Below are 26915 nucleotides of genomic sequence, written 5' to 3'. Positions count from 1 at the left end.
GTTTTTTTGTCCACAGCATTGCCATGGCAACCAAGGAGAACATGACCTCCCAGCGAGGTATGTTGAAGTCTATACAGAGCAGGGTCAACACCCTGGCCAGTATCCTTAATTTCCAACTGGTGTGCATGTGTACCAGTACGCACGCAGGACATAGGTTTTCGTAAAACTCAGGTCTGTCGATTGATATTATAACAATTTATATTATAAGTTCTTTTCTCTATTAATTTAGAGCCCAACAGTCGTGTTCCAAAAGTAAAAACCCCATAAAACATTTTTCCAAAGGTGAATTGATTATTATATACTGTATACAGTATATACATATATACTGTGTGTAGTTTTTGTACTGTGTGTGTGTGTGTGTGTGTGTGTGTGTGTGTGTGTGTGTGTATATATATATATATATATATATATATATATACACACACACACACACGCACACACACATACAGCTGTGCTCAAAAGTTTGCATACCCTTGGAGAATTGGTAATATATGTACCATTTTTAAAGAAAACATGAGTGAGCAGGCAAAACACATTTCTGTTATTTCTTATGGGATTCATATTCAACTGTAGGTTATAACAGAATGGCACAATCATAAAACAAAACATGACAACAAAATAAAAAATGAAATGACCCCTGTTCAAAAGTCTGCATACCCTTAGTTCTTAATACTGTGTATTGCCCCCTTTAGCATCAATGACAGCATGCAGTCTTTTGTAATAGTTGTCTATGAGGCCCCATAGACTGGTATAGCTGCCCATTCGTCTTGGCCATTTCAAAAAAGTTTTTTTTTATTTTTTATAAAATGTTAGTTTTCTAATGAAATTAATATTTCGGCACAATTATATTTTTGTCTACAAAACTAATTTCAAACGTTTTTTAAGATCATGAGACACATTTCAGTCAAGTGACCCCAAACCTTTGAATGGCAGTGTGTATGTGTGTGTGTATATATATATATATATATATATATATATATATATATATATATATATATATACTGTGTATATACACTACCGGTCAAACGTTTTGAAACACACTCATTCTTTATTATAATTGTTTTTCTTCACATTTTAGAATAATAGTAAAGTCATCAAAACTATGGAATAACTTAAATGGAACTATGGGAATTATGTTGTGACTAATCAAAATCCAAAATAAATCAAAGTTGTGTTATATTTTAGCATCTTCAAAGTAGTCACCCTTTGCCTTGAATTTGCAGAAATGTACTCTTGACATTTTCTCAACCAACTACTTGAGGTATCACCCTGGGATGCTTTTTAAACAGTATTGAAGGAGTTACCATCTATGTTGGGCACTTATTGGATGCTTTTCTTTATTATTTGGTCCAAGTCATCAATTAAAAAAAATAATAATAATTTAATTATATTTTAGTTTTATAATGAAATAAATTAATATGGTGGCACAATTATATTTTTGTCTGCAAAACTAATTTCAAACATTTAAGCATACGCCTTCAGATCAAAAGATTTTTAAGATCATGAGAAACATTTCAGTCAAGTGTTTCAAAAGTTTTGACCGGTAGTGTATATATACAGTATATTGTGTGTGTGTGTGTGTATATTTATACACAGTACTGTGCAAAAGTCTTTTTGCCCATGTTTCACAAAAGCATTTGTCTTAAGATGGTTATTTATATCTTCAGCTTTAGTGTGTCAATAGGAAATATAAATGTTAGACTCCCAAACAATACATTTGCAAATAGAAAAGATTAGAATAGAAGAACAGGGAATCCTGCAACAGATGTCATGGTCTCCACAGAGCCCCCAACTGAACATTGTGTCAGTCTGAAGAATAGATAGATAGAAGAACTGTGGCGAATTCTCCAAGAAGCTTGGTACATCCTATCTGCCAACAACCAAGAAAAAGTGTGTCCAGGTGTACCTAGGAATATTGGTGCTGTTTTAAAGGCAAAAGTGGCCACACCATATATTGATTTAGCTTTTTTATGTTTACTGGACTTTGTATGACATTAATTTATGAATGAAAACTATTTATGTCATTATTTTTGAAGACATCCTCAATATGCAACATTTTTCACAAGTGCCTAAAACTTTTGCACATATATATATATATATATATATATATATATATATATATATACACACACACACAATATATATAAACTCAGCAAAAAAAGAAATGTCCTCTCACTTTCAACTGCTTTTATTTTCGGCAAACTTAACATCTATAAATATTTGTATGAACATAAAAAGATTCAACAACTAAGACATAAACTGAACAAGTTTCACAGACATGTGACTAACAGAAATGGAATAATGTGTTCCTGAACAAAGGGGGGGTCAAAATCAAAAGTATCTGTATCTGGTGTGGCCACCAGCTGCGTTAAGTACTGCAGTGCATCTCCTCCTCATGGACTACACCAGATTTGCCAGTTCTTGCTGTGAGATGTTACCCCACTCTTCCACCAAGGCACTTGCAAGTTCCCGGACATTTCTGGGGGGAATGGCCCTAACCCTCACCCTCCGATCCAATAGGTCCCAGACGTGCTCAGTGGGATTGAGATCCGGGCTCTTTGCTGGCCATGGCAGAACACTGACATTCTTGTCTTGCAGGAAATCACGCACAGAACGAGCAGTATGGCTGGTGGCATTGTCATGCTGGAGGGTCATGACAGGATGAGCCTGCAGGAAGGGTACCACATGAGGGAGGAGTATATCTTCCCTGTAATGCACAGAGTTGAGATGATGCTGTGACACGCCGCCCCAGACCATGACGGGCCCTCCACCTCCAAATTGATCCCGCTCCAGAGTACAGGCCTCGGTGTAACGCTCATTCCTTCGACGATTAAACACGAGTCCGACCATCACCCCTGGTGAGACAAAACCACAACTCGTCAGTGAAGAGCACTTTTTGCCAGTCCTGTCTGGTCCAGTGATGGTGGGTTTGTGCCCATAGGCAACGTTGTTGCCGGTGATGTCTGGTAAGGACCTACCTTACAACAGGCCTACAAGCCCTCAGTCCAGCCTCTCTCAGCCTATTGCGGACAGTCTGAGCACTGATGGAGGGATTGTGTGTTCCTGGTGTAACTCGGGCAGTTGTTGTTGCCATCCTGTACCTGTCACGCAGATGTGATATTCAGATGAACTGATCCTGTGCAGGTGTTGTTACATGTGGTCTGCCACTGCGAGGACGATCAGCTGTCCTTCCTGTCTCCCTGTAGTGCTGTCTTAGGCGTCTCACAGTACAGACATTGCAATTTATTGCCCTGGCCACATCTGCAGTTCTCATGCCTCCATGCAGCATGCCTAAGTATGTACGTTCACGCAGATGAGCAGGGACCCTGGGCATCTTTCTTTTGGTGTTTTTCAGAGTCAGTAATATGGTCTCTTTAGTGTCCTAAGTTTTTATAACTGACCTTAATTGCCTACCATCTGTAAGCTGTTAGTGTCTTAACGACCACAGGTGCATGTTCATTAATTGTTTATGGTTCATTGAACAAGCATGGAAAACATTGTTTAAACTCTTTAAAATAAAAATCTGTAAAGTTATTTGGATTTTTACAAAATTATCTTTAAAATACAGTGTCCTGAAAAAGGGACGTTTCTATACCAAATATATCATGCCCTCAGGAAAGACATTAGTATATAGTCTTGTTCCTTTATCTTTTTTTGTTTTATAATTTCTATAGAAACAAAATAAATGGGAAAAATACTTACGGAACCAAAACGGTTATAAAAAAGGGGGCGGGCACTGTTGTGCTCTATTGGCCCTGTAAATGTACAGTGCTGTGGAAAAGTATTTGCCCCCATCCTGATCTCTTCGGTTTTTGTGGATATCTCATACTAAATTGTTTCAAAAATTCAAACAAAATCTAACATAAAACAAAGGCTGAGTAAACATAAAATATAGTTTTTAAATGATAATGTTATTTATTGAAGCAAGAAAGTTATCCAGTACCAACTGGGCCTGTGTGAAAAAATATTTGCTCCCATAGTTATTCAATCCCCAGATCTATGAAACTGCATTCATAATGGGGTTCAGCTGGACTAGACACACCCTGATTACTGCCAGCACTGTTCAATCAAATCAACACCTAAATAAAACTTTTTCAGCAACATGAAGTCGGCTAAAAGATCTCACCCAGTAGCACTATGCCAAAGTTGAAAGAAATTCCAGAAATGATGAGGAAAAAGGTTTACAGAAATACATCAGCCTGGGAAGGGTTACAAAGCTATTTCAAAGGCTCTGGGACTCCAAAGAACCACATTGAGAGCCATTATCGACAAATGGAGAAAAATTGGCACAGTAGTGAACCTTCCCAGAAGTGGCCGACCTTTTAAAATTCCTCCAAGAGCACAGTGACGTCTAATCCAGGAAATCACAAGAAAACCAAGGACAACATCCAAGGAACTGCAGGCCTCTCTCGCATCAATAAAGGTCTCTGTCCATGACTCCACTGTCAGAAAGACACTGGCCAAAAATGCCATCCATGGAAGAGTGGCAAGGCGAAAACCACTGCTAACCCAGAAGAACATTAAGGCTCATCTGAATTTTGCCAAAACTCACCTTGATGATCCTCGAAGCTTTTGGGAGAATGTTCTGTGGCTGATGAGTTGAAAGTAGAGCTGTTTGGAAGACAGGGGTCCAGTTACATTTGCCGTAAATCAAACACAGAATTCCACAAAAAGAACATCATACCTACGGTCAAGCATGGTGTTGGTAGTGTGATGGTGTGGGGATGCTTTGCTGCTTCAGGGCCAGGGCAACTTGCAGTAATTGAGGGAAACATGAATTCTGCTCTTTACCAGAAAATTCTAAAGGAGAACGTCCGGTCATCAGTCCGTGAGCTGAAGATCAAGCGCAACTGGATTATGCAGCAAGACAGTTATCCAAAGCATAGGAGTAAGTCCACCTCTGAATGGCTCAAAAGAAGCTAAATTAAAGTTTTGGAGTGGCATAGACAAAATCCTGATTTGAACGCGATTGAGATGCTATGGCAGGACCTTAAACGGGCAGTTCATACTCGAAAACCCTCTAATGTGGCTGAACTAAAGCAGTTCTGCAAAGAAGAGTGGGCCAAAATTTCTCCACAGCGTTGTGAAAGATTGATCTCCAGTTATAGGAAGCATTTGGTTGCAGTTGTTGCTGCTAAAGGTGGTACAACCAGCTATTAAGTTTAAGGGGGCTGTTAGTTTTTACACATGGGTGATATAGGTGTTGGATAATTTTTTTGCTTCAATAAAAATATATTTATATTTGAAAACTATATTTTGTGTTTACTCAGGTTGCCTTTGTTTTATGTTATATCTCGTTTAAAGATCTAAAGCAATTTAGTATGAAAACTACAAAACAATTTAGGAAATCAGGAAGGGGCAAATACTTTTTTCACAACACTGTAGTGTATGACCACTTCAGCTTGTTTAAGTTTTTGTGTACTTTATTGGCATGACAAATATTCGTACATTCATATTGCCAAAGACGTTTCCAGATGAGTTGCATATAAGTAAAACAAAATAAAACAAGTTCAATCCAATGTACAAATATGAATATATTACTGCAAATGCCTTAATTTATGTACATTTTTACTGCAAAAACAATGTACATAAATTAAGGCAAAATATACAGTTTATAATTGTCAAAGAAGGACAAAAATTAAGTTACAAATAAGGGGAAAAGTAAATGAAAATAAGATTAAATTATTAAAAAAGAAATGGTAAGGAGTTATCCTTTAAATTATGTTATGAAAATTGCATAAAAGTATAAAATTATAACCCAGACCAGTGTTCTGTAACTAAACTCTTTTTATTTGTATTTATTTATTTATTGCCATTTTTGTGGAAATATGCTGAATCCCAGTTTTTCCTTAACTGAGCCCTACTTCAGACCGTTTTCCTGCCATAAACAACCTAATACAGCGAATCAACTTGAGGAAGAGGCGGGACTCATTAATTCTGGGAGGCGTCATCGGCATCTGCACCATCCTTCTGCTGTTATATGCGTTCCACTGATGGACAGGGGAGATGGGGTGGGGGGCTCAATGAAAGGTGCACAACTGGGGCCACAAAGCAGATGCCCACTTGGCCTAGTCTGGTAACAGGATTGATTGGCCAGCATGGACCTTTATTTGTATTTAGCAATGGGAGGGGTTTAGCTCTGACAGCCTGTTTTTGTTTCTGTACTACAAACAATTTGCAGTTCAAATGTGAACTGGGACTGGAGACCAAATTACTAACAGGAATTGATTTCAAAGAGCATATTAAAACAAAATGGCTTTGAGAAAAGAGTGATGCTCAGAAGCGTCAACCCGGCATTGCACTGTTCCTGTATATTACTAAATCGAAAGAGGGTTTTAAATTGATGGTCCTTTTAGCAAGAGGGTTTCTCATCATACTGTGTACTTTGTGAATTAATAAATTATTAATATACAGGATATTAAAAATGTGTTTCAAACACTAGAGATTTGTCCTCTAAAGCTTCTATTTTTTAGATATTTCTACAATGGTAAAGGGAGTTTTTGGGAGTCCAAAAATAAAATTAATGCATTTTAGCTCATGACCTGTCTAACCGTCTATTTCAATGTGCTGTTACTTTATGCTTTGGCTCAAATGTGTAAATGCCCAAAACAGTTTCCAGTACTGCCATATCTTCAATTTGTCTATTGTGGATCAGCTTCTTCTAAGGAACTGGAGCATGAGTGAGGGAAGCAGACCAGAGCTTTGAACATGATGAATATACAAGTTGAAGTAAATTGATCCAGGAAATGAAAAACTAGCACAGTGATTGCATGTAGAGGAAAGGCCAGCACACTGTGCAGTTGGGTGTAGGAGAGAGCAGAGGGAGGATTTGAAGGGGAGGAAGGATTGGAAGCCATATGAGGCTCACATCAGTCTTGGTGTCTTATTGTCAACACCTATTTCTCCTTTCCTCTTATGCTGACAAATTGTGATGTCTCATCCATAAAAGTAGGCCGTTCTGCTGAGGCAGCCAACTGAGCAGCAACTCTCCTTTGTACCAATCCATTTTTGATGCGTCTGCCACATTTGGAGCAGCAAATTGTGGCTGTACCACTGTACTTCAAGCTGGTGGAGTCTGTTTGCCTGTCCGTGATGGGAGAAAGGTGCCTCAGGTGTTCCTGGCAGGGTACTCAGCCTTACAGGCTCTATCTGGTTAGGATTACGGTGGGTCGGGGTTAGGGCGTCTGCTACCTGCCAGGAACAAACAGAGGCACCTTTGTACAATGGGCTACTTCCACAAGAGTTGAAGGTACCATAATAGTCTGGCACAGGAAAACAACTGTTCTCTGGACCTGACACTATAAAACTGAAGCCTTCTTTGCTTAATTCCATCTAGAACAACAGAGGGGTAGTAATGTGTGAGTTATGTGTATAGGATGAGGGGGTCATATAATACTTTGTTTCCTGGGCTGCTGGCCAAAAAGTAATAGATGTTGAGTCGTCAGGGTGAACCTGAAACTTGGGACTTCTACAAAGATCGCAGTCTTGCTCTGTCACCGTTGTGCCCTTGAGCAAGGCACTTAATCTAAAGTTATTATAGGGTGACTGTAGTAAGTAATGTACATGCTGTACATACTTTGTGTTGCAAATCAGTTTGTCTTTGTTTAGGGACCACCGCTGTAATCTGTATTGTAAGTCTTAACTAGTTTGATTTTGCTAAGAGCTAGGATGTTTGGTCTTGATATAAAAAGAGTCTCTATGTGAGACTTGCAAGACAGATCTCATTATCTTGAGACTTATCCTGCTGTTGAAAGCAGAATGTAAAGTATGACAGGTTCAGGAGCAACATCCTACTAACCAATCATAGCCGTTAAACTAAACTTTAAGTAAAGACACTGGGCTTAATAGGAATGATGTTCTATGCCCTAACCCTACCCCTTATCTAAGTGGGTATTGATTGGTTGTTGGTTAATAATGTTACAGGATGAAAAAAGGATGTTGATACTTGTCTACATGACATAAAAGCAGTGAGAATAGCCACTCAGCAAGCCTTGGTACAGTTGAAGGGATTATGGAAATGTACCTAGTGTATGCAAAAGCAAGTCTAGCTGGTTGAGAGCTGAATTAAAAACTAAATATGAAGGGGTATTTAGGCTAGTTAAGCATTGGTAATAAAGCCTGGTTTAGATCACAAATATCTTCAGTGTATTTTGTTTATTTTGCTTTAGTTACTGGCTGACTGTACATTATACTTTGCTTGTTTCTTCTCCCTGCTATTAAATTTCAGAACTTGATTCTGAATTACTAATTATAAATCTTTAATTTCATTCAAGCTCATGACTAGATATATGTATACTTTAAATGCTTTGTGTCACTTTATGAGTGAGAGCGTGCTATTATTGCTGAGTGCTGGAGTGTGTCTGGGCAGAAGGCCATACTTAGAGATCAGAGAAGCAGGGAAGTGCAAAATCAGCCAGTAGATCTTGTGCCATTTCCTTAGCCATGCATTATTTACAACAGCAATAGTCAGGAGCATGACAAATGAAGCTTGTGTATATTTGGTTTTATGTAGGAAGGCTTTGAAAGAGAGAGACTAAGGTATTGTCTTCCTGTGTTTCTTTGTGTGAAAAGCTTCACGTTTCACTTTCTTGCTAATGTAATAATTTCCTCTGCCAAGACCTATAACTTAAAGCAAATTGTTGACCATGCAAGTTAATGTTTATTTCACACTTGCAAAGGTACACAATAACTATGAAAAACATAGATTTACAAGTGATCCAAGGTTCCAAAATTTGTACATAATAAATCACAGTTTTAAAAGAAACATAGCAGCATTTTTGCATCCCATTCATATTGGCATAAAGTTTAATATGAACAAAATAATCAAATAATTGGTTACTATAGTGAAAAAAAGTGCAATAATAAGAGAAGAAAAGCATCTGATATTTTCAGAAAAAAAGAGCATTTGCCAAGATGAGTAAAACAGAATTAAGTCCAGCTAAATATGTTCTACTTTACATTTTTTATAAATTGAAGTTTAAAAAGGGATGGTTACCCAAAAATGAAAATTCTTTCATTTATTCACCCCCATGTTCCTCCAAACCCATATTACTTACTTTGTTCTACAGAACACACAAAAAAAGATGTTAGGCAGAATATTAGTCTCAGTCACCATTCCCTTTCATTACATCTTTTTTTTTTTCATACAATGGAAAGTGAATGGTGACTGAGGCTAACATTGTGCCTAACATCTTTTGTGACCAAATTTTCATTTTGTGTGAACTATCCCTTTAAGTGTATAGGTGCTAACATTTTATTTATGGAAAGATATGCAGGTCACATAGCTACATTTACAACACAAAACCAAAGTTGTGGTAGACAAAAAATATTTATAAGATATGAGACTGATGCATACCATTATCAGAATATTGATGATTACTGTGATAATTTTTTTTTTTTAAATCTATGACACTAGATTAGAGGGCAGTAAAATACTTAATTCAGTAACAATGACGCAAACCATTAGACTCTGCTCTGGGAAGAATTAGTATCCTGCTGTGTTTGAATTTCCTTTGTCACTCAGCTGAACTAGCCAGATGTACTGTATCTGAGGCCATATTACAGACACTTCCTGTCTTAAAGGAATGTTCCTGGTTCAATACAAGTTAAACATTTATGACAATGTTGCTTGCCACAAAAAAATAATTTTGACTCGTCCTTCATATTTTATTTCGCAGTTACAATAAGGTAATTAAAATGGAAGTGAATGTGTCCTGTCCATTAATATTAAAATACACACTGTTTCAAAAGTATAGCCACATGACATAAACATTATACATGTTAACATGATTTTAGTGTGAAGAAATAGCTTACTAACCTTATCTGGGTGAAGTTATATCCAATATTAAAATTTTGTTGGTAAACCCTCTAATCTGGTAAATGGCTAAATGCCAGTAAATCCCTGATTTTATCACACTATATTTACTTGGACTGGCCCCATTTGCTTCCATGTAAGTGCCTTACTGTAACTGCATTTTTTTATATATATAATTTTTTATTATAAACCAGGGATGAGTAGAAATTATTTTTTGTGGATATATATATGTCACAATTGCTTTTGATTGAGTTTAACTAGTATTGAACCAAGAACATTCCTTTGATTTAGCATTTGACAAGTTCAAGGTAGATAACATAATTTAGTTAGAATGTTTCTGTAAGATGTCCCCTGCTGTACCTCAGATTTTCTGACTCCTATTTAATTGTTGTAATTTTGACTAAGTTGTGTTATTTATATCATCATGTCCGTGATGGATCAGTAATCACAAAGATTCAACAAACACTATCAAATGTGTAATATTAACGCAAAGTCCCTTACTGACAAGCTCATTGTCATTCTAGGTGAAGATAGAAAAGTGTTGTATAGTCCACCCACAGCATGCCTAAATATTTCTATAAATATGTTGATATATATCTCATATTTATAAGGGTTAAGTAGGAGAGTCTTATGACTCTGGGGAGACTGGCATTCTATCCTGGAACGAAGGTGAACAGTCCTGTGATTCGTTTAGAATACCGATTTGAAGGTCTTGGCACAGAGGGTAAAATGGTGCTGGCCTTTGCATGCCTCTGGATGAATGTCCATGCTCCAGTAGTTTTGTCAGGAAACAGAGGGCCGGCATGCGTAACATTACAGGAAACTATACTAGTACCTGGAGGCTAAGAAAGAGCTCTCAATGAATTTTGTCCCACTGAGAGAAGATGGCAAGTCTTGCACTGGACACACACACTGACAATGATGTACATTCCAATCTTTAGACATCCACTACTCACAGTATTTTATCCAAAAAAGATAGTAAAGAAAAATGCTGACATTTGGCTATTCACATACAAGATCAGGCATGCAAGTGGTCATTTTGGTCACTTTTTGTAAACAAAACCTATACAAAATAAATAAACAAAAATGAAAACTCCAACCCCGAGTTGACTATCTTCATACACTATTTCCATTTGAGTCTGACGTTGGTCTTTGCCCAACAGTCCTGTCAACCCTAGTTCATTCCCATACCTTAAGCTCCTCCTATAAATCTTTTTTTTTAAATATATATAAAACATACATCTAGTTATATTGCAAATATATCTGCATAATTTTTGAATGCAAGATCAACCAGGAGTAATATAAGGTTAAAATGCAGCTTGCTGGGCATCTTCGTGTTTTCAAAGATTCTGCTAATGCCATCTTTGCAGAAAAGTCCCCTCGTCCTTTGTCATCCTCAAACGAGTTCTTGCTGAAACAGCAATGTGTCTCATTTACATAATGCAAGCCATCACTGTTCTTTATAACGTATGGGATCTTTGATTTCTTTATCAATGAGCATGCTAACCTACCACATGCATTTTTGCTATTTATTTGGATCTAATTTAATTAGATTTAGCCCTCCTTTTTTTTTACTTCTGAGGCATTATTTTCTTATTTTAATTACATCATGGGTGAGTTTTTTGCAGTGCTGTAGATACATGTTTTTCTTCCTTATTTTTTCCCGGTTACTGAGGATAGAACAGAAAAGAAGAAGAATTAGGATCCTGTTTCTTGCAAGCTGAGCTGGTGACTTTCATAAAAACAGCATGCAACTTATCAAACTATATCTATCTTGTTTGATACCTGCAACCACCACGTAGATTATGATAATCAGGAGGCCCAGAATGATAGACACACAGCTGAGCAGCCGAGCCAAGCGTCCCAGGCGCCTTGCCCCATCCATGTCCCCCTGCTGTAGACTGTTTCTGGACTGTAACAAAATAAAAAATACAAAAATTCATCATGACAGGTAAAGATCACTGTGAAACTCTCAGCTATTTTTGCAATGACATTTAACTGTTTCCAAGTTATTTATAATGGATGTATAATGTCAGTTACCCTCAAGATGAAGTGTAGTTTGTCACGATAACTGTGGACATGATCCACTAAATTTCACAATTAGAAAGTGTCTTAATTTTGAGCAGTACTGTATATCTGTTTTTATAATTCAAAACCTAACAAACTTCTTTTATATTTATATATATATATATATATATATATATATATATATATATATATATATATATATATATATATTAATATTATTATTATTATTATTATATATTTATTTATTTTTTATTTATTTATTTATTTATTTTTTGCTTGAAAAAACTCTTGTGCTGTCTTTGTTTAAAATAAATGCCACTTGAAATCTTCTATGAACACTAGATCTAAAAAAAAAAAAAAATCCTGCCTGCAAAAGCACACCATCTCAGAGCAACTGATTATGAAGTAAGCCAGTGGTCAAAATCCAGATGTGAGAAAGCAAGGAAGCGAAAGTAGAGGTCAGAGGTTACACAGTAAATTGTCCAAGTGATTTGGATACAAGGTAGGGTGAGCTGGTAACCATGTTTCCTTATTAGTGCAGCCCTATGCCACAGCCACCCATTAGACTGTCAATGTACCCAAGGGAGGGCCTCTCCAGTAGACTGCATTAAAGTAATCAATACTGAGCAATAGATCCTACAGGAAAAAGCCTTTGACACACAGTGGCCAGCCATTCTCCCCACACTCAAATATTAATTCCATTCTCCATCACATCGCTGTTGTTTTTCCTTTTACGATGTGATGTAATCTCACAATATCCACATATCTCTGGCAATATCCTGATGTGGCTCAACAGCAATTAACTTCCTTTCATTGGGCTGGTGCTGTCCAAGGTGCTGAATGACATTGGTTGTGTTTCCTGAAGCACCAAGTAATACTTCAGTAGCACAAGTTTCACAATCTCTGTGGCACATTTTCCAAAAGCATTGTTATCTGTCACTGAAATGAACCCAACAATTTATACATGAATGGTTTTACAAACGATTTAGACAGAAATTTGTTCTGCTTGTATTCCATAAGGGGCCCGTTATGTGCGACTTCTTCATGTAAGTTCATAATGCTTTAATGTTAATGTATAAAACTTTTAATGTTCAAAATGTATTATTATATGTTGGAATTAACAGTAACCAAGATTAATAAGTGCTGTAAAAAATGTGTTCGTTGTTAGTTTAAGTAGCATTTAAGTAGCATATCTTCCGCTGTTGTTTTGACTTATTGAAAACAATTGTTTCAAAATAAATTCATATTAGATACATTTAAACAGTGGAAACTATTATAACTTAGCTAGCAGGCAAATAGGCCAAGGTAGTAACTGGTTTAGAGATTGCCGTTGTTACCAGAATAAAGTTAATTTTTTTCCATTGTCCTTCCTCGAAAATGAAATAAAGCACTGCAGTACCACAATCCATAATAAAATGCCCCATTAGAGTGGTTAAAGCTATCTAACGAATGAAATATCTTACCTGTCGCGCAAGATAAAGCCATCTCTGTGTCGGTTTTAAATCCTTTCAGATCGCGGAGTTGTCTGTCACCTCTGAAAAAGCCAAGCCAATGTTGTTTCAGTTTTATTATTATGAGCTCTGTAGCTTTCCCTTTTTGCTTGCAGACTCTTCTCGATTCAATGTTTCTTTATTTTAAAAATGGGTGATTTCCTAGAGGGTTGCCTTTTTTAATGATCCATGGTCAGTGTAGCTCATGTGTTGTGGCTACAAGCTTTCGGCTTCAAACTACTACCACACCTATCACCGCACACATACACACGCTGTATAGCTGGACCTTCTTTATTTACGGACATGATGTAAACCTGCATAGATGACTGACTGAAGTATGCAATTTCCCGCCAAATCCGTCCTGACAGCTCTAAAATATAATTTAATACTATTCTTACAAACTTATTTTTTGAAAGAATTATATTAACTTCACAATATATATGTGACACTGCAATAGATTTCACACTTTTCGATTTTTTGGCACTATCTTCACACTGTTTTTGTGTTTTGGAGACAAATTTTGGAGATATTGGTTAAATTCTTTGCCTTTGTTCAGCACCCTGGAACTTGACAGCCAGCCATAACAATTTACTTGAGTTCTACTTTATAATGAGTGATATGTGTATTGGTTTGGTTGTTGCTGATCTTAAAGAGCATGATTTTGTTATCTAGAAACTTTGTCAATAAGCTGAGCAAAAAGACTTGCAGCTCTCAACCATTATATCTCATGTGGATTTTGCTGAAATAAACTGAAAATATGGCAGTAGTAAAATAGCAAAACACACTGAGGCTCAAAAATCCTTTTTTTATTTAGATAATGTGATACAAAGACTACTAAAAACAGTCGTAAGCTGCCTTAACATTTACCCATGCTGAATGAATTCCAAAAACAAAGAACTATTACACCCTTAATAATGTCTTCAGAGCTGTAGATACTTTTACTCAGCGCAGAGTTTAGGACAAAAGCATATAGGATTACTGCTCTATCAGACTGGTGTTGTTGGAGAAACTGGGGAGCTTTCCCCAATCGCACACACACATACTCACAATTTCCCTCACCCATAGGGAGGCTCTGTTTGCACAATATCTCCCAATGAGAAGATTCTTAGCATGCAGCAGTGATACAGAATGCAGTGGTAAACAGTGCACTGTATAGTCCCAAATTATCAGCCCAAAGTGGCCGCAATTATTTGGACACTTGAGAGGATAGTTCACCCAAAAATGAAAATTCTCTCATGATTTACTCACCATCATGCCATCCCAGATGACTGTATGACTTTCTTTCTTCTGCAGAACACAAATTAAGATATTTAGAAGAATATTTCAGCTCTGTTTGTCCTCACAATGCAAGTGAATGGGTGCCAAAATCCAATCTGGGATGGCATGAGGGTGAGTAAATGATGAGAGAATTTTCATTTTTGGGTGAACTAACACTTTCAGCCACACTTTGCTTTTTAAGCTATTTTGCAATTACTTGTACCCAACTGGTGCAAGTACATTTTTAGTAAATCAAGTCAGTTTCCCTTGAGATTTACACAGGTGTCCTAGCAGAGCAACCACATCACATTAACTATAGACATGTTCCACAAAGTTTAAGAACCTGAAAGTATCCTAATACTTTTTTGTTTCAGTTTTGAACAGTGTATACAAAACTTTTTGTGAAATATTTGCTTAGAAAATGTGTACTTGTCCTGTCTTTCTTTAAAATAAATGCCATTTGGCAATTTTGTTATCTAATTGTTTTTTAAGTGTGGTTTAAAGGAATATTCCGGGTTCAATACAAATTAATCGTCAGTCGACAGCATTTGTGGCATAATGTAGATTACCACAAAAAAATAATCTCGATTTGTCCCCCCTTTTACTTAAAAAAAATAAATAAAAAGAGCATAAATCTGGGTTACAGTGAGGCACTTGCAATCCGGGGGCCAATCTGTAAATGTTTCAAAAGTATAGCAACAAGACGTAAACAATATGCGTGTTAATATGATTTTAGTGTGATAAAATCACTAACTAACCTTTTCTGTGTAAAGTTACATCCGATTTTACAACTTTATTGCCATTATGATGTAATGCTGTAAAGCCTAAAATGACCATAAAAATGAAGATTTTACAGAAGATTGTAAAGAGAACAGAAGAATTAATGTACAGTAAGTGCTTTTATAGTATTATACACTTCACATTTCTGCCGCTTCACATTTCTGCATTTAAACCCATTCAGTTCCATTGTAAGTGACTTACTGAAACACAGATTTTTGCTTTTTTCAAAGGAAAGGTGGGACATGTCGAAAGAACTTTTTTTTTGTGGTAATCAACATTATGCCACAAATGCTGTCGATTGAGCTTAACTTGTATTGACGCCGGAATATTCCTTTTAGCATCCAAAGTAGTTTTTGGGGGGACCACTGTATCTCATGAGCAGCCCTTTGCTCAAATAAGGCATTCATCCTGTGTACATACACTGCCCCATAAACCAATCTGCTATTCAAGCCATGACCTGTACCCTTCTCTCTCTGCTTATCTTCCCAGCCTAACTCAGTTCAAATACTGCAGACTGGCACTGACATTTTAGCAGGGGTATAAAATGTGGCTGGAGCAGCAAAACGTTATTGATCCCGAAGTCTAATCACTGCGAAAAGCCATATCAGCGCTTTCAATCAGTGGGAGTCTTAATACTGTGTACAGTAGTAAAATGCCATCTTGTCTGTCTTGTGTTTCAGTCTCATGGCTGTTCTCACCTGCTTTAATTTAGCAGGTTGATGGTGCAGTGAATCTCCAAAGGGAATAGCTTGATCTGTGGCGTAATGAAGCTGCAATGCCGTGTTATATAGCCATACAAATGGCTTCCGGCTCTTTGTGTTTGAGGTCCATTTTGCCTGACTGCGGTTTGGAGGATAGTCAGAAACTGCAGTGGATTCTAATGGTCAGACTGTGTGGCTTTTCTGAGTAGAGGGGGTTTTAGTTGTATGACATGGCAAATGGATAGCACTGATTCCCCAGGAGGTTTGGCCCATAATATTTTTCTTGTGAACTGGAAAGTCTTTGCCAATTATTCTGGGCTGTTTGTGAGGATCATTTGACAGATCTTATGACCCACCTTTCTCCTCACACTCTCCTCCTCATTCTATTTCACATAAGCACACAGGAACGCTCCTTCCCTCCCCCCTCAGTATCTCCCGCTGCAGCCTGGGAGTGAACAGGAGCTCTTAGTGTTCCCTCAAAAGCCTGAGCCATTAATTATAAACAGCCATTCTAGTGGCCAGGGTGAATTGACTGTGAGGATAACTGTAGAAAGCCTGCACATTGGTGTACAGTAGTGCCTCTCAAATGGTTTTATTTCAGGACCCAGACTTTATTTTGGACATCAAGTGGCAACCCAACACAGTAACAAAAAATTGTATTACACAAAAGTAAAAAAATTTTTTTGAAATCTAACATTGACATGTATCAATATTACCATGAACTGCATAGACCCAGTAATATTTAAAATTATTAACATGACATAGGTTGAATGGGAAAATTCAACTAAATGATACTAAATGTCTCTTTAATTTTTATGGTTTTATTCTTTTGGTAACCAATAGTAGTTTTTTTTTTTTTTTTTTTTTTTTTTGGTAGTTTTGTTGTTGGTTTTCGAGGATGAGGGATGAGTTTTCGTCAAACTGTAGAGCTTGATCGGACAAACAGCCTTTGACAGGAGCAACAAAAGATATGGAAAGCATATCCCAAATAGGCTATTGTTGATGAGCCTATTTATTTTGCTGTTGAGAAGCACCAGAGTACAGTGTGGGCCATTCACACCAAACGTGTCCTTGCTTCCATCTGCAATGTCTGTGACTAGTACATGAGCACCATGTTTTAAGATGCCGTGTCATGTTAAAAGAATTTCAACCTAATCTATTTTAATGCAAGAACAAGTTCAGTCTGAATGGCCCCTTAGAAACAAAACTGGAGATGCAGCAATGTACTGGTCAAACATCGGTATCTGCTGATAAAAGCAATAATCTTCACTATCAGACAGGCAATTGTTAAAAAAAAAAAAAAAACTTGAACTGATTATTTCCTGTTTAAAGGGGGTGGAAAAACATGTTGGAATATCAGCCTACAACTCATGCTGTGTGAGAGAAAATTATTCTGAATTGGGTGACAATGACAGCACAGTTTTGCACTGCTAAAATTTTGAGGTAGAAAGAACTACCTTTGAAACTTAAATATAAATATAATAAATATTAGAAAAAGAAATCTTACCAATTCACTATCAGTGGGCTATTCAGTGTTCAGTTAATGTGAATTAAGATTTTTTTTTTTCAATGATTAGTTTATAACTGAGAACAGTTATTCTGAAACATGGAAGACGTACAGATATACTAGAGAATAAAGTTATTATTTAAATTTCTTTTGAAGTTATGTAATTAATTATCAGTGATTTGAAACAAGGTACCATAAAAAAGCAGACCCACCATACCATCGATATCAGAATTAGCAAATGTTGTTCTAAATTATCAGATATCAGTATCGGCACACAAATTTTGTATTGGTGCATCCCTGAACAAAACACACACATACTGTATAATGACACCATATTACAGTATAGAACTTGTTTGAGACAAGCAAGAAGCTGCTCAATGAATCAATATTTTCCATGCTATTCTAGATGAGGGCGGAGGTTTTCAAAAAACACTTTGTGCGGAAAATGGCGGGCCATCGTAGTCTCAAATTCCTTTTATAGTGTAACGCCATGAATGCATTACCTGACACAAAAACAAAGCCATTCAGCTTTCTGCAGCCCCAAATACCATATTTCAACCACAGAACCTGCCAAGTGTGCAGTTGTTACTGCCTTACTGGCAATACCATTGCACTGTGAGACTGTTTAGTCCAATAAAATCATATTACTGCACCTCCCTACGCCCAACAACTGTCTGCTTTCTCCTTCCATGAGCTTCAGCTTCCAAGAACATCTTATTCATCAGTTCTCCACTGTATTACCTCTGTAAGCTCATTGACTGAAGAGCTCTGTTGGTTACAATTGCTTTCTAGAGTGAGATCTCAGTTGAGAAGAACTGCTCAGCAGTCGGTTGCAAGAAAACCCTTAAGAAAACCCTTAATCACAATAACCATAAAGGTTTTTCTTAAGGGGTTTCTTGCAACTGGCTCTAAACTGGCTGAACACACACATAACCCCACCCTTCCCCCCATGTGCTGTCTTGCTTTTTTAACACAAGAACGCATTTGGTCTGAGCGGCCCATTACATGTTATGTAATAAGACTACTTTTTAGAACAAATATCAAGTTACTTTTTGTACTCACACTACAATACCTGAGCTAAATAAATACTGAATGGATCTAAATCTTAATTTAAATTTGAATAGAATTCATGTACACATTCCATTTGGATTATGAATTATGGCCCAAAATTAGGCAGGAGGATCCTTATAGCTAGATAAAAGGGCTAAACTAACATGTCTTGCCCTCTGTTGGGAAACTAACTAGCAGCAAGCTCTAATGGCTGATATCACTTTGTTTTGTTTTGCCATAAAAGAAAGAGTTATTTGAATTTTTGTGGACAGACAAGGCGGGCAGCTGATATTTGCATGAGTTTGGATAGTCGTACAGGTGTTTGGAGCAGAATATTGGTAAAATGCACCCACAGTTTTCAATGAAAAACTCTGTTTGACCTAGATCAGGTAATACAGAGTTCAGGACATAAATGTCCAGTCTGTTTTAACTCACTGGCACTGCAAAAGTCACTGAATCAGATCCCAGTTAAGTGTGGGTAGTGCGTTAAATATAAGGTTTTGATCGTTATAATAAAGCCAAAATCTTGTGGCACATTTGTTTGATGCCTTTCCACTTATAGAACATTAGTCCAGTTTGTGTTTCAGTATACACTCACCAAGCACTTTATTAGGAATACTATGGTCTTAATAAAGTGCCCGATGTGGTCTTCTGCTGTTGTAGCCCATCTGCCTCAAGGTTCGACGTATTGTGCATTCTGAAATGCTATTCTGCTCACTACAATTGTACAGAGTGGTTATTTGAGTTACCGTAGCCTTTCTGTCACCAGTCTGGTGATTCTCCATTGACCTTTCTCATCAACAAGGCGTTTACATTTGCAGAACTGCCACTCACTGGATGTATTTTGTTTTTGGCACCATTCTGAGTAAACTCTAGAGACAGTTGTGTGTGAAAATCCCAGGAGATCAGCAGTTACAGAAAAACTCAAACCAGCCTGTCTAGCATCAACAATCATGCCACTGTAAAAATCCCTGAGATCACATTGTTCCCCATTCTGATTGTTGATGTTAACATTAATTGAAGCTCCTGACCCGTATCTGAATGATTTTATGCATTGCACTGCTGCCACATGATTGGCTGATTAGATAATCGCATGAATAAGCAGGTGTACATGTGTTCCTGATAAAATGCTCCGTGAGTGTAATTCCCATATGGCTTATGTCCAATTGAAACACTTAGAAAGTTGTATACACTGTAATAACCACTGAGCAGACTATGGTTCAAATTTCACTTAAGGTTGAATTTGACAGTGCCTTATTAAATCTACTGAAATTATGTATCTAAAAGCTGCTCTCCTGTGACTATGCTGGAAAGCCTTAATTGCATCCTTCTGAGGTTACAGCCAGGGGCGGACTGGCCATCGGGAGCATCGAGAGCTTTCCTGGTGGGCCGCTGGGTAATTTGGACCGGCCCGTTGTTACGCAAGTACCGGCCCATCCTACAGGCAAAATAGGCAGCCGTCCTGCAGCAAAGCACCCACAACATGATGCTGTCACCCCCATGCTTCACGGTTGGGATGGTGTTCTTCAGCAAGCCTCACCCTTTTTCCTCTAAACATAATGATGGTCATTATTGCCACAATACTGTTTCATCAGACCGGAGGAAATTTCTCCAGAAAGTAAGATCTTTGTCCCTATGTGCACTTGCAAACTGTAGTCTGGCTTTTTTATGGTGGTTTTGGAGCAGTGGCTTCTTCCTTGCTGAGCGGCTTTTCAGGGTATGTCGATATAGGACTCGTTTTACTGTGGATATAGATACTTGTCTACCTGTTTCCTCCAGCATCTTCTCAAGGTCCTTTGCTGTTGTTCTGGGATTTATTTGCATGTTTCGCACCAAACTACGTTCATCTCTAGGAGACAGAATGCATCTCCTTCCTGAACGTTATGATGGCTGCGTGGTCCCATGGTGTTTATACTTGCGTACTATTGTTTGTACAGATGAACGTGGTACCTTCAGGCATTTGGAAATTAATCCCAAGGATGAACCAGACTTGTGGAGGTCCACAATATTTTTTCTGAGGTCTTGGCTGATTTCTTTTGATTTTCCCATGATGTCAAGCAAAGAGGCACTGAGTTTGAAGGTAGACCTTAAAATACATCCACAGATACACCTCCAATTGACTCCAATTAGCCAATTAGCCTATCAGAAGCTAATTGGCTAATTGCCTAAAGTCTTGACATCATTTTCTGAAATTTTCCATGCTGCTTAAAGGCACAGTTAACTTAGTGAATGTAAACTTCTGACCCACTGGAATTGTGATATAGTCAATTAAAAGTGAAACAATCTGTCTGTAAACAATTGTTTGAAAAATTACTCATGTCATGCACAAAGTAGATGTCCTAAACGACTTGTCAAAACTATAGTTTGCTAATATGAAATCTGTGGAGTGGTAAAAAAAAATAGTTTCAATCCAAAATAAATCAAAACTGTGTTATATTTTAGCATCTTCAAAATGGCCACACTTTGCCTAGATTTAGCAGAAATGTACTCTTGGCATTTTCTCAACCAACTTCTTGAGGTATCACCCTGGGATGCTTTTTAAACAGTATTGAAGGAGTTCCCATCTATATGCTGGGCACTTAGTAGCTGCTTTTCTTAATTATTTGGCCCAAGTCATCAATTTCAAAAACTTTTTTTTAAATACAATTTTAGTTTTGTAATTAAATAAATTAATATGTCGGCACAATTATATTTTTGTCTACAAAACTAATTTCAAACATTTAAGCATACGCCTTCAGATCAAAAGATTTTTAAGATCATGAGAAACATTTCAGTCAAGTGACCCCAAACTTTTGAACGGTAGTGTATATAAACTTCTGACTTAAACTATACATATGTTATTATTATACTTGTAGTTTCCACAACCTCATATTAACTAAGACAATAGTTATTTGCACTTCTAGAAAAAAGTTGAAAGGTGATTAAGATCTTTTAAAACTTTGAAGAAATACTGACTTGTCACAGCACATTAAATACAAATTTTCCCTTTGAACTTTCATGTACATTTTAACCTAACATCTGTAAGTTGGGAAAAAAGTTTTTGTACATGTTATTTGTATAAACTATAACGTGCTTATTTCTGCTTTCTCTAAAAAAAAAAATTACAAATCCAGTTTTATATGTTTTAAAGTTATGACAATTTTTGCACTGGTGGGGCCCAGTGTCATGATTAGCAGTCAGTAGAAATGTATTTATTTTTATTGATCATTTCTTCTTTTTTTTTTTTACACAAAAATTTTATATTGAGCCGGAAAATGAAATCAGTGAGACAGTGTGTTATGGTGTGGTGTGGTGCAGGCCGGATTTGGTGGGCCACTCTGGGCCAGGAAGTTCAGGGCCACTTTTTAGTCCCAGTCTAGCCTCTGGTTACAGCTGTATGTAGAACCTGTTTTTGTACTGAGTGTATACACCGCTGATTCTTTCAGAGTGAGGGAAAATAAGAGAGAAATCAAAGGCTCTCATTTGTGATAAAGCGTGAGAGCCAGACATACTGTGAAAAGAGTAATCTCTTGAAGAATAAAATGCCTGTATCAATGAATTTCAGGAGCTTGCTACAACATTTTCTTTTCATTCATCTAAATGCAATCTCTTTAACTTCTTAATAAAACACAAATTAAGCACCACGCCCTACACGTATGCACCCTCACAGCGTAATGCTACAATGATTAATAGATAAACATAGGAAGCTATGTTTGTGCAGAGGTCCACACTAACAGGTTTTCTCTCTGAGAAATGTTTTCTCTAGTTCTTTACGTTTAGTCCTTTAATGCAAACACTGCTACAGCGTCAAACTCCTCTGCTGTGATCAATGCTCCGGTTATTATGCATAATCCAAAAGTTTATTTGAGAGGTGTTGTGGAGAGTAGTTGTCAGAAGTCATTCTGCAGCTTATGTCTGACACTGCTTTAATAAATAGTTTAGTTTTAAAAAGGCTTATCAAATTGTTTGATGGCGTAAACTACATGTCGCGCCCCCGCAATATGTATAATCTAACAGCCACTGTCGACAAGAAATAGACACAAATACGCATACTTGAGGAAATACACGTGATTATATTTTGAAGAACAGACAAAAGAAATGCCGGCGATGAGCGTGTCTGATTTGCTTTTTTGTTTAGAAGTTCATTTGAGCTTTGGCGCCAACGCGCGCAGCGAGATCGATTTATTTTCTCTGTCAGTCAGTCATCTGGGAGCAGTTTGTAAAAATAGTGTTGTCTGTGAGAACGCTGCATAAGGATGAATATGCAAATAACATGCAACGACACTGGGTCTACAGGTGAACTGTCATGTGTGTCATAAATCAGTACAGCCCCAGAAATGGTTCTTGAACAAGTTTACTCTTTAGCCTCCATTCGTATGTTGCAAAATGATCATTATGATAATAGTAATATGTAATATATGTTATATTTTATATTAGAAATTAGCTAAATTAGTAAAATAAGTTAAAATTATATATTTATTTGTTGAATACAAATGGACATAATGCAGCATTACATGAGTTCCTTTGCACTAACTCGCCTAGCTCAGACAACGCACTGTTTGGTCGATTTGTAGTTTTGCACATCCCTACCTTTTACCTACAAATGATATATTACAGAGTGAAACAACTGTCATTTCAGACACAACTGTTCTTCAATAGACCTTTATTTATGAGAAAAAGGAGTTAACAAGGTTTATATATATATATATATATATATATATATATATATATATATATATATATATATATATATCAAAACATCAAATCGCAGTACTTACAGAATCGCAATACCGCAATACATATCGAATCGGCTAGGTAATATCGTTGTAATATCGAATCGGGAGGTCAATTTAAAAATGTGGCAATTCCCAGCCCTAATGTTTATGCCGAGAGAGAGAGAGAGAGAGAGAGAGAGAGAGAGAGAGAGAGAGAGAGAGAGAGAGAGAGAGAGAGATTGACTTTATTATACTATAGGCTTGGATATTTTATAGGCATACTGTAGGTTTTGTAATCTTACATCTTTTCCATGGCGTCTTAAATGCAACCTCAATTTTACATTCTGGATTAACCTCAAACTCATTCCAGTACGGGTATAATACTTTTGAACTAAATTAAAGGCTTTAAACGAACCTTTCGCACTACTTTTGTGCTTCCTAAATGACAGTTTTGGTCTGCAGGCACATAAAGTTTTTACTGCAGGTGTGTGTTTTGGATGCAATGTAGGTCTGCACCAATTTTCTGGCAAATAGATCCCCAGCAGCCAGCGTCAGGTCCGTTTACTGCGAGCATATGCGGGGCTGTAAATCACACCTGTCAGTACGATTTGTGCTCGTGTCTTGAATGCGGCGCGCATTTGCATGCGAGCCAGGGCGATGTGCAAGAGGGCAGCCAGTGTTTAATGAAGTGCAAAAGATTTGTGAATACATCCAAACACTTTTACCACAATTGTTTGACTGTCATGCGGCAATATTTATAATGTGGGAGCGTTTTGGAGAATGTAACCCACCCCTAAATGATTTGGAAAAAGTGCAATTTAATGTCAAATGTCAAATGCATCACTCTCTACTCACCATTATTGAATAGACCAATGCAACGATACTCAGCGGCCACACTGGACAAAAGCAGGATAAAATGACCAATATGAGGTAGTCCTTTGGTTTCTGCTGATCTTGGGCGGCATTGCCGGTGGATGATGTGCGGCTCAGGCTGACCCGGGATGGGGAGAGGGGAGCCGCGCCGAGCTGCCCCGCTGATCCGGATCTCAGCGGTAAACTGTGGCCGTTCTGATCCGCATCGAGAGCCTTGTCATCCCCGACACTAACGGTGAACGAGCTGGAGGTCTTCACCCCGATATGCTCGGCGGTCGTGAGAAGTTTTTCGGTCTCGTGAGACTCGGCCGGTTGCGTACCGCCGCTCTCCCCAAGGTTAGATTTCGCAAACTCCGTATCGGTGTTTATTGCCATTCTGCAAATCCAAAGTGACTGTTTCTGTAAGAAATACTCCCCGAGGTTGATCAAATAGCTCAGATAATCTCAGAAGTGATCAGGCGGCGCTAATTTCCCATCATTTTCTGCTGGAAGAACAGCTTGATTTCTACAACTTTAAATAAAGATCAGTTTTGCTTTGTATGATTTCATTCGTATTATTAATATGACTTTCAGCGTCGAATAAAAGAGGTCCAGGTCTGCTACCAAACGAATTTAAAAAGTCAAAGAGGCACTGTGAAATTAACGAATAAAACAACACAAGTACCCTCCCATTTCGACGGTCATCCTTCCTCTCTGATCGCGTTTAATGAATTTGGCTCAGTTCCGCCGTTTTTCCAGTCCGGATCGGAAGGCAATCTCCTCTTGAGCGTGCACGCTGCCGTGCCCACACACTGTACCAAAACCACAGAGACGCAAATCATTCACTCAACCATCAGAATCATTAGGCTACCTCACAAAACCCGTCGCATTAGTCGATATAGCTTAAAAGGCGCACAAACAATCAGTTTCATGTGGAGAAATCATAAAGCAGCTACCATGCTTTGTCTTCTTGTGTAATGTTGCAGCAACAGAATGACTGGTTGAAGTAGTTACACAGCAGCAGTCGATACAGTGCGACGCTTCTCTCTCACCTGCCTCTGCATCATGTGTGATGGCAGGACCTCCCGTGCAATAGGCTACTCTCAATTTTCTTCACCCGGGGGGATGTTGCAATACCTCCCTGTACATTTGCGAACAATATAACTCTTTGAAATATTTTACAGAAACAGATGCATCATACGCAAACGTTAAACAGTACTTTTGGTTGATTTGTTTATTCTTTAGTTAGTAAAATAAGTAGGAGGTGTAAGTGTAGATAAAAAAGGAAAGTAGCCTATAAACAGTACTTTGCTGAATGAAAGTATGTTATTTGGAAAATTAAACAAAGCTTGCATACTCTGATGTCATTTTTTCTTAGCATTTAAACAAAACCATAATAATATCTCAAAAAGCACATTGAAGTGAACTAGTGGATGATGCTTGTTGTCTGAATTATGTAATTCTTATGTGTAACCATAATGACTGTTTCTTGAGGAGCATGTGGATGTGCTGGGAAGATATGGCTGGTTACACAGGGGAATCCCCCTTAAAGCAATTTCATATGATGTAATGGCATTGATCCAGTCTGTGACCCTTGTGTGTCCCTCAACAGATCTCATTGCAAGCTGTTTTAGGAACCCTACATCACTCATCTCAGTCCTGATGACACACATGCAAGCACACAGGAATATTTGGCAGTCTGTGAAAAGTCAACTTAACTGTAAAACTAAATGATCTACTGTATATTGTGTGTTAAAGGTGCACTCAGTAATTATTTCCTCGTAAAAATATTTTACCCCTAAAGAAATGATTTGTAATTTTCAAACATAGGCTATTAAATTATGAGCTCTCACATGAAATGAAGACTGTTTTCATCAGTAACCTTATAAAAGCTGTTTTATTCTACATGGAGAGGGTCCGCTAATGGGAGCTGGCATGTTAAAATCACATGACCAATTGAATACTATACTCGCTTAATCTTAGTAACAGCCCTGTTATTGGACATTTTAACTCATGGATTAAATTAATCATGGTTGACGGAATAGTGCATTTCTACAATGGCATCTGTAACTGGAAACTACTGATTTTGAATAAATGCTGCATCCATACTGCTAGGTGTCATTGTAAGTCCAGAATGACACAAACAAAAACTGAGTGCACCTTTAAATAACTTCCATAATGTTTCCAGTGCCCACTCCTTGCTTGTTCGATTCGTAAGTGTGTCTCATCTAGTCTTTCCAACATGATGGGTGGGTGCAGTTAATAAAATATGCATTCTTTTCCACTTTATTACAGCCTGTACTGCTGAAAACATCAATTTAAGCTCCCCTCAGTGGACATAGCACCCTGGAAAAGGGAGCTCACACAAGCCCATATGCCCAACAGCACTTACTGCACTGACCACTGGGGGCAGTGTTTATGAATTTCGGTAAGAACAGACCGATTTTAGCTAAAGAAAAGTCAACCTACTGTTTCCAATTTAACTGTATGATCAGTCTGATCTTTCTCCTGAAAATTGCAGATTAGAGAAGTAACTTTAGTCTATCCTGTAATTTTGTCTGTCACAACAACTCCAGAACCTGCTGTGTTTTTATCTTTATTTAATCTCCTGAATTCCTTTTTTAAATGAAAGTTCCCCACCATACTCATATTTGGCTCTACAAAGCTGTTCAGTTTGTAGTCCTAAAACCCGGAAGCGAATTAACATTTTCAAGCCATTGGTGCCTTTTGAATTTTTTTTTT

The 26915-nt window shown here is 37.5% G+C and overlaps 2 protein-coding genes across 2 annotated transcripts in view; one reads left to right on the top strand and one right to left on the bottom strand.

The window, feature by feature from the left end:
* LOC127430288 (Golgi SNAP receptor complex member 1) overlaps positions 1–6441 on the top strand; it is a 41720-nt gene extending 35279 nt beyond the window's left edge. Inside the window, exons 8-9 of the mRNA XM_051679997.1 lie at positions 17–99; positions 5870–6441. Of these exons, the coding sequence (XP_051535957.1) occupies positions 17–99; positions 5870–5994 (208 nt within the window). The 3' untranslated portion in view covers positions 5995–6441. The remainder of the gene's footprint in view (positions 1–16; positions 100–5869) is intronic.
* Positions 6442–6571: 130 nt separating this feature from the next.
* On the bottom strand, positions 6572–25210 carry LOC127430292 (trafficking regulator of GLUT4 1-like). The gene is made up of 3 exons (XM_051680003.1): positions 24177–25210; positions 11600–11726; positions 6572–11484 (listed from the first exon to the last, which is right to left on the bottom strand). The coding sequence occupies exons 1-3, from the start codon at positions 24567–24569 to the stop codon at positions 11468–11470; spliced, it is 537 nt and encodes a 178-aa protein (XP_051535963.1). The 5' UTR covers positions 24570–25210; the 3' UTR covers positions 6572–11467.
* Positions 25211–26915: the final 1705 nt, after the last annotated feature.

Source organism: Myxocyprinus asiaticus, chromosome 39 (assembly GCF_019703515.2).
Source record: "Myxocyprinus asiaticus isolate MX2 ecotype Aquarium Trade chromosome 39, UBuf_Myxa_2, whole genome shotgun sequence".
Lineage (NCBI taxonomy): Eukaryota > Metazoa > Chordata > Actinopteri > Cypriniformes > Catostomidae > Myxocyprinus > Myxocyprinus asiaticus.
Note: the sequence above shows the minus strand (reverse complement) of the source record. Positions and strands in the feature narration are given on the sequence as shown.

Bases quoted from the DNA above. Each gene is read 5' to 3' on its own strand.
- LOC127430292 (XM_051680003.1), bottom strand. From the start codon at position 24,569: ATGGCAATAAACACCGATACGGAGTTTGCGAAATCTAACCTTGGGGAG. The intron at 11,727-24,176 runs GTGAGTAGAGAG...ATTTTGTTACAG, and splicing joins CATTGGTCTATTCAATAATG to TCCAGAAACAGTCTACAGCA.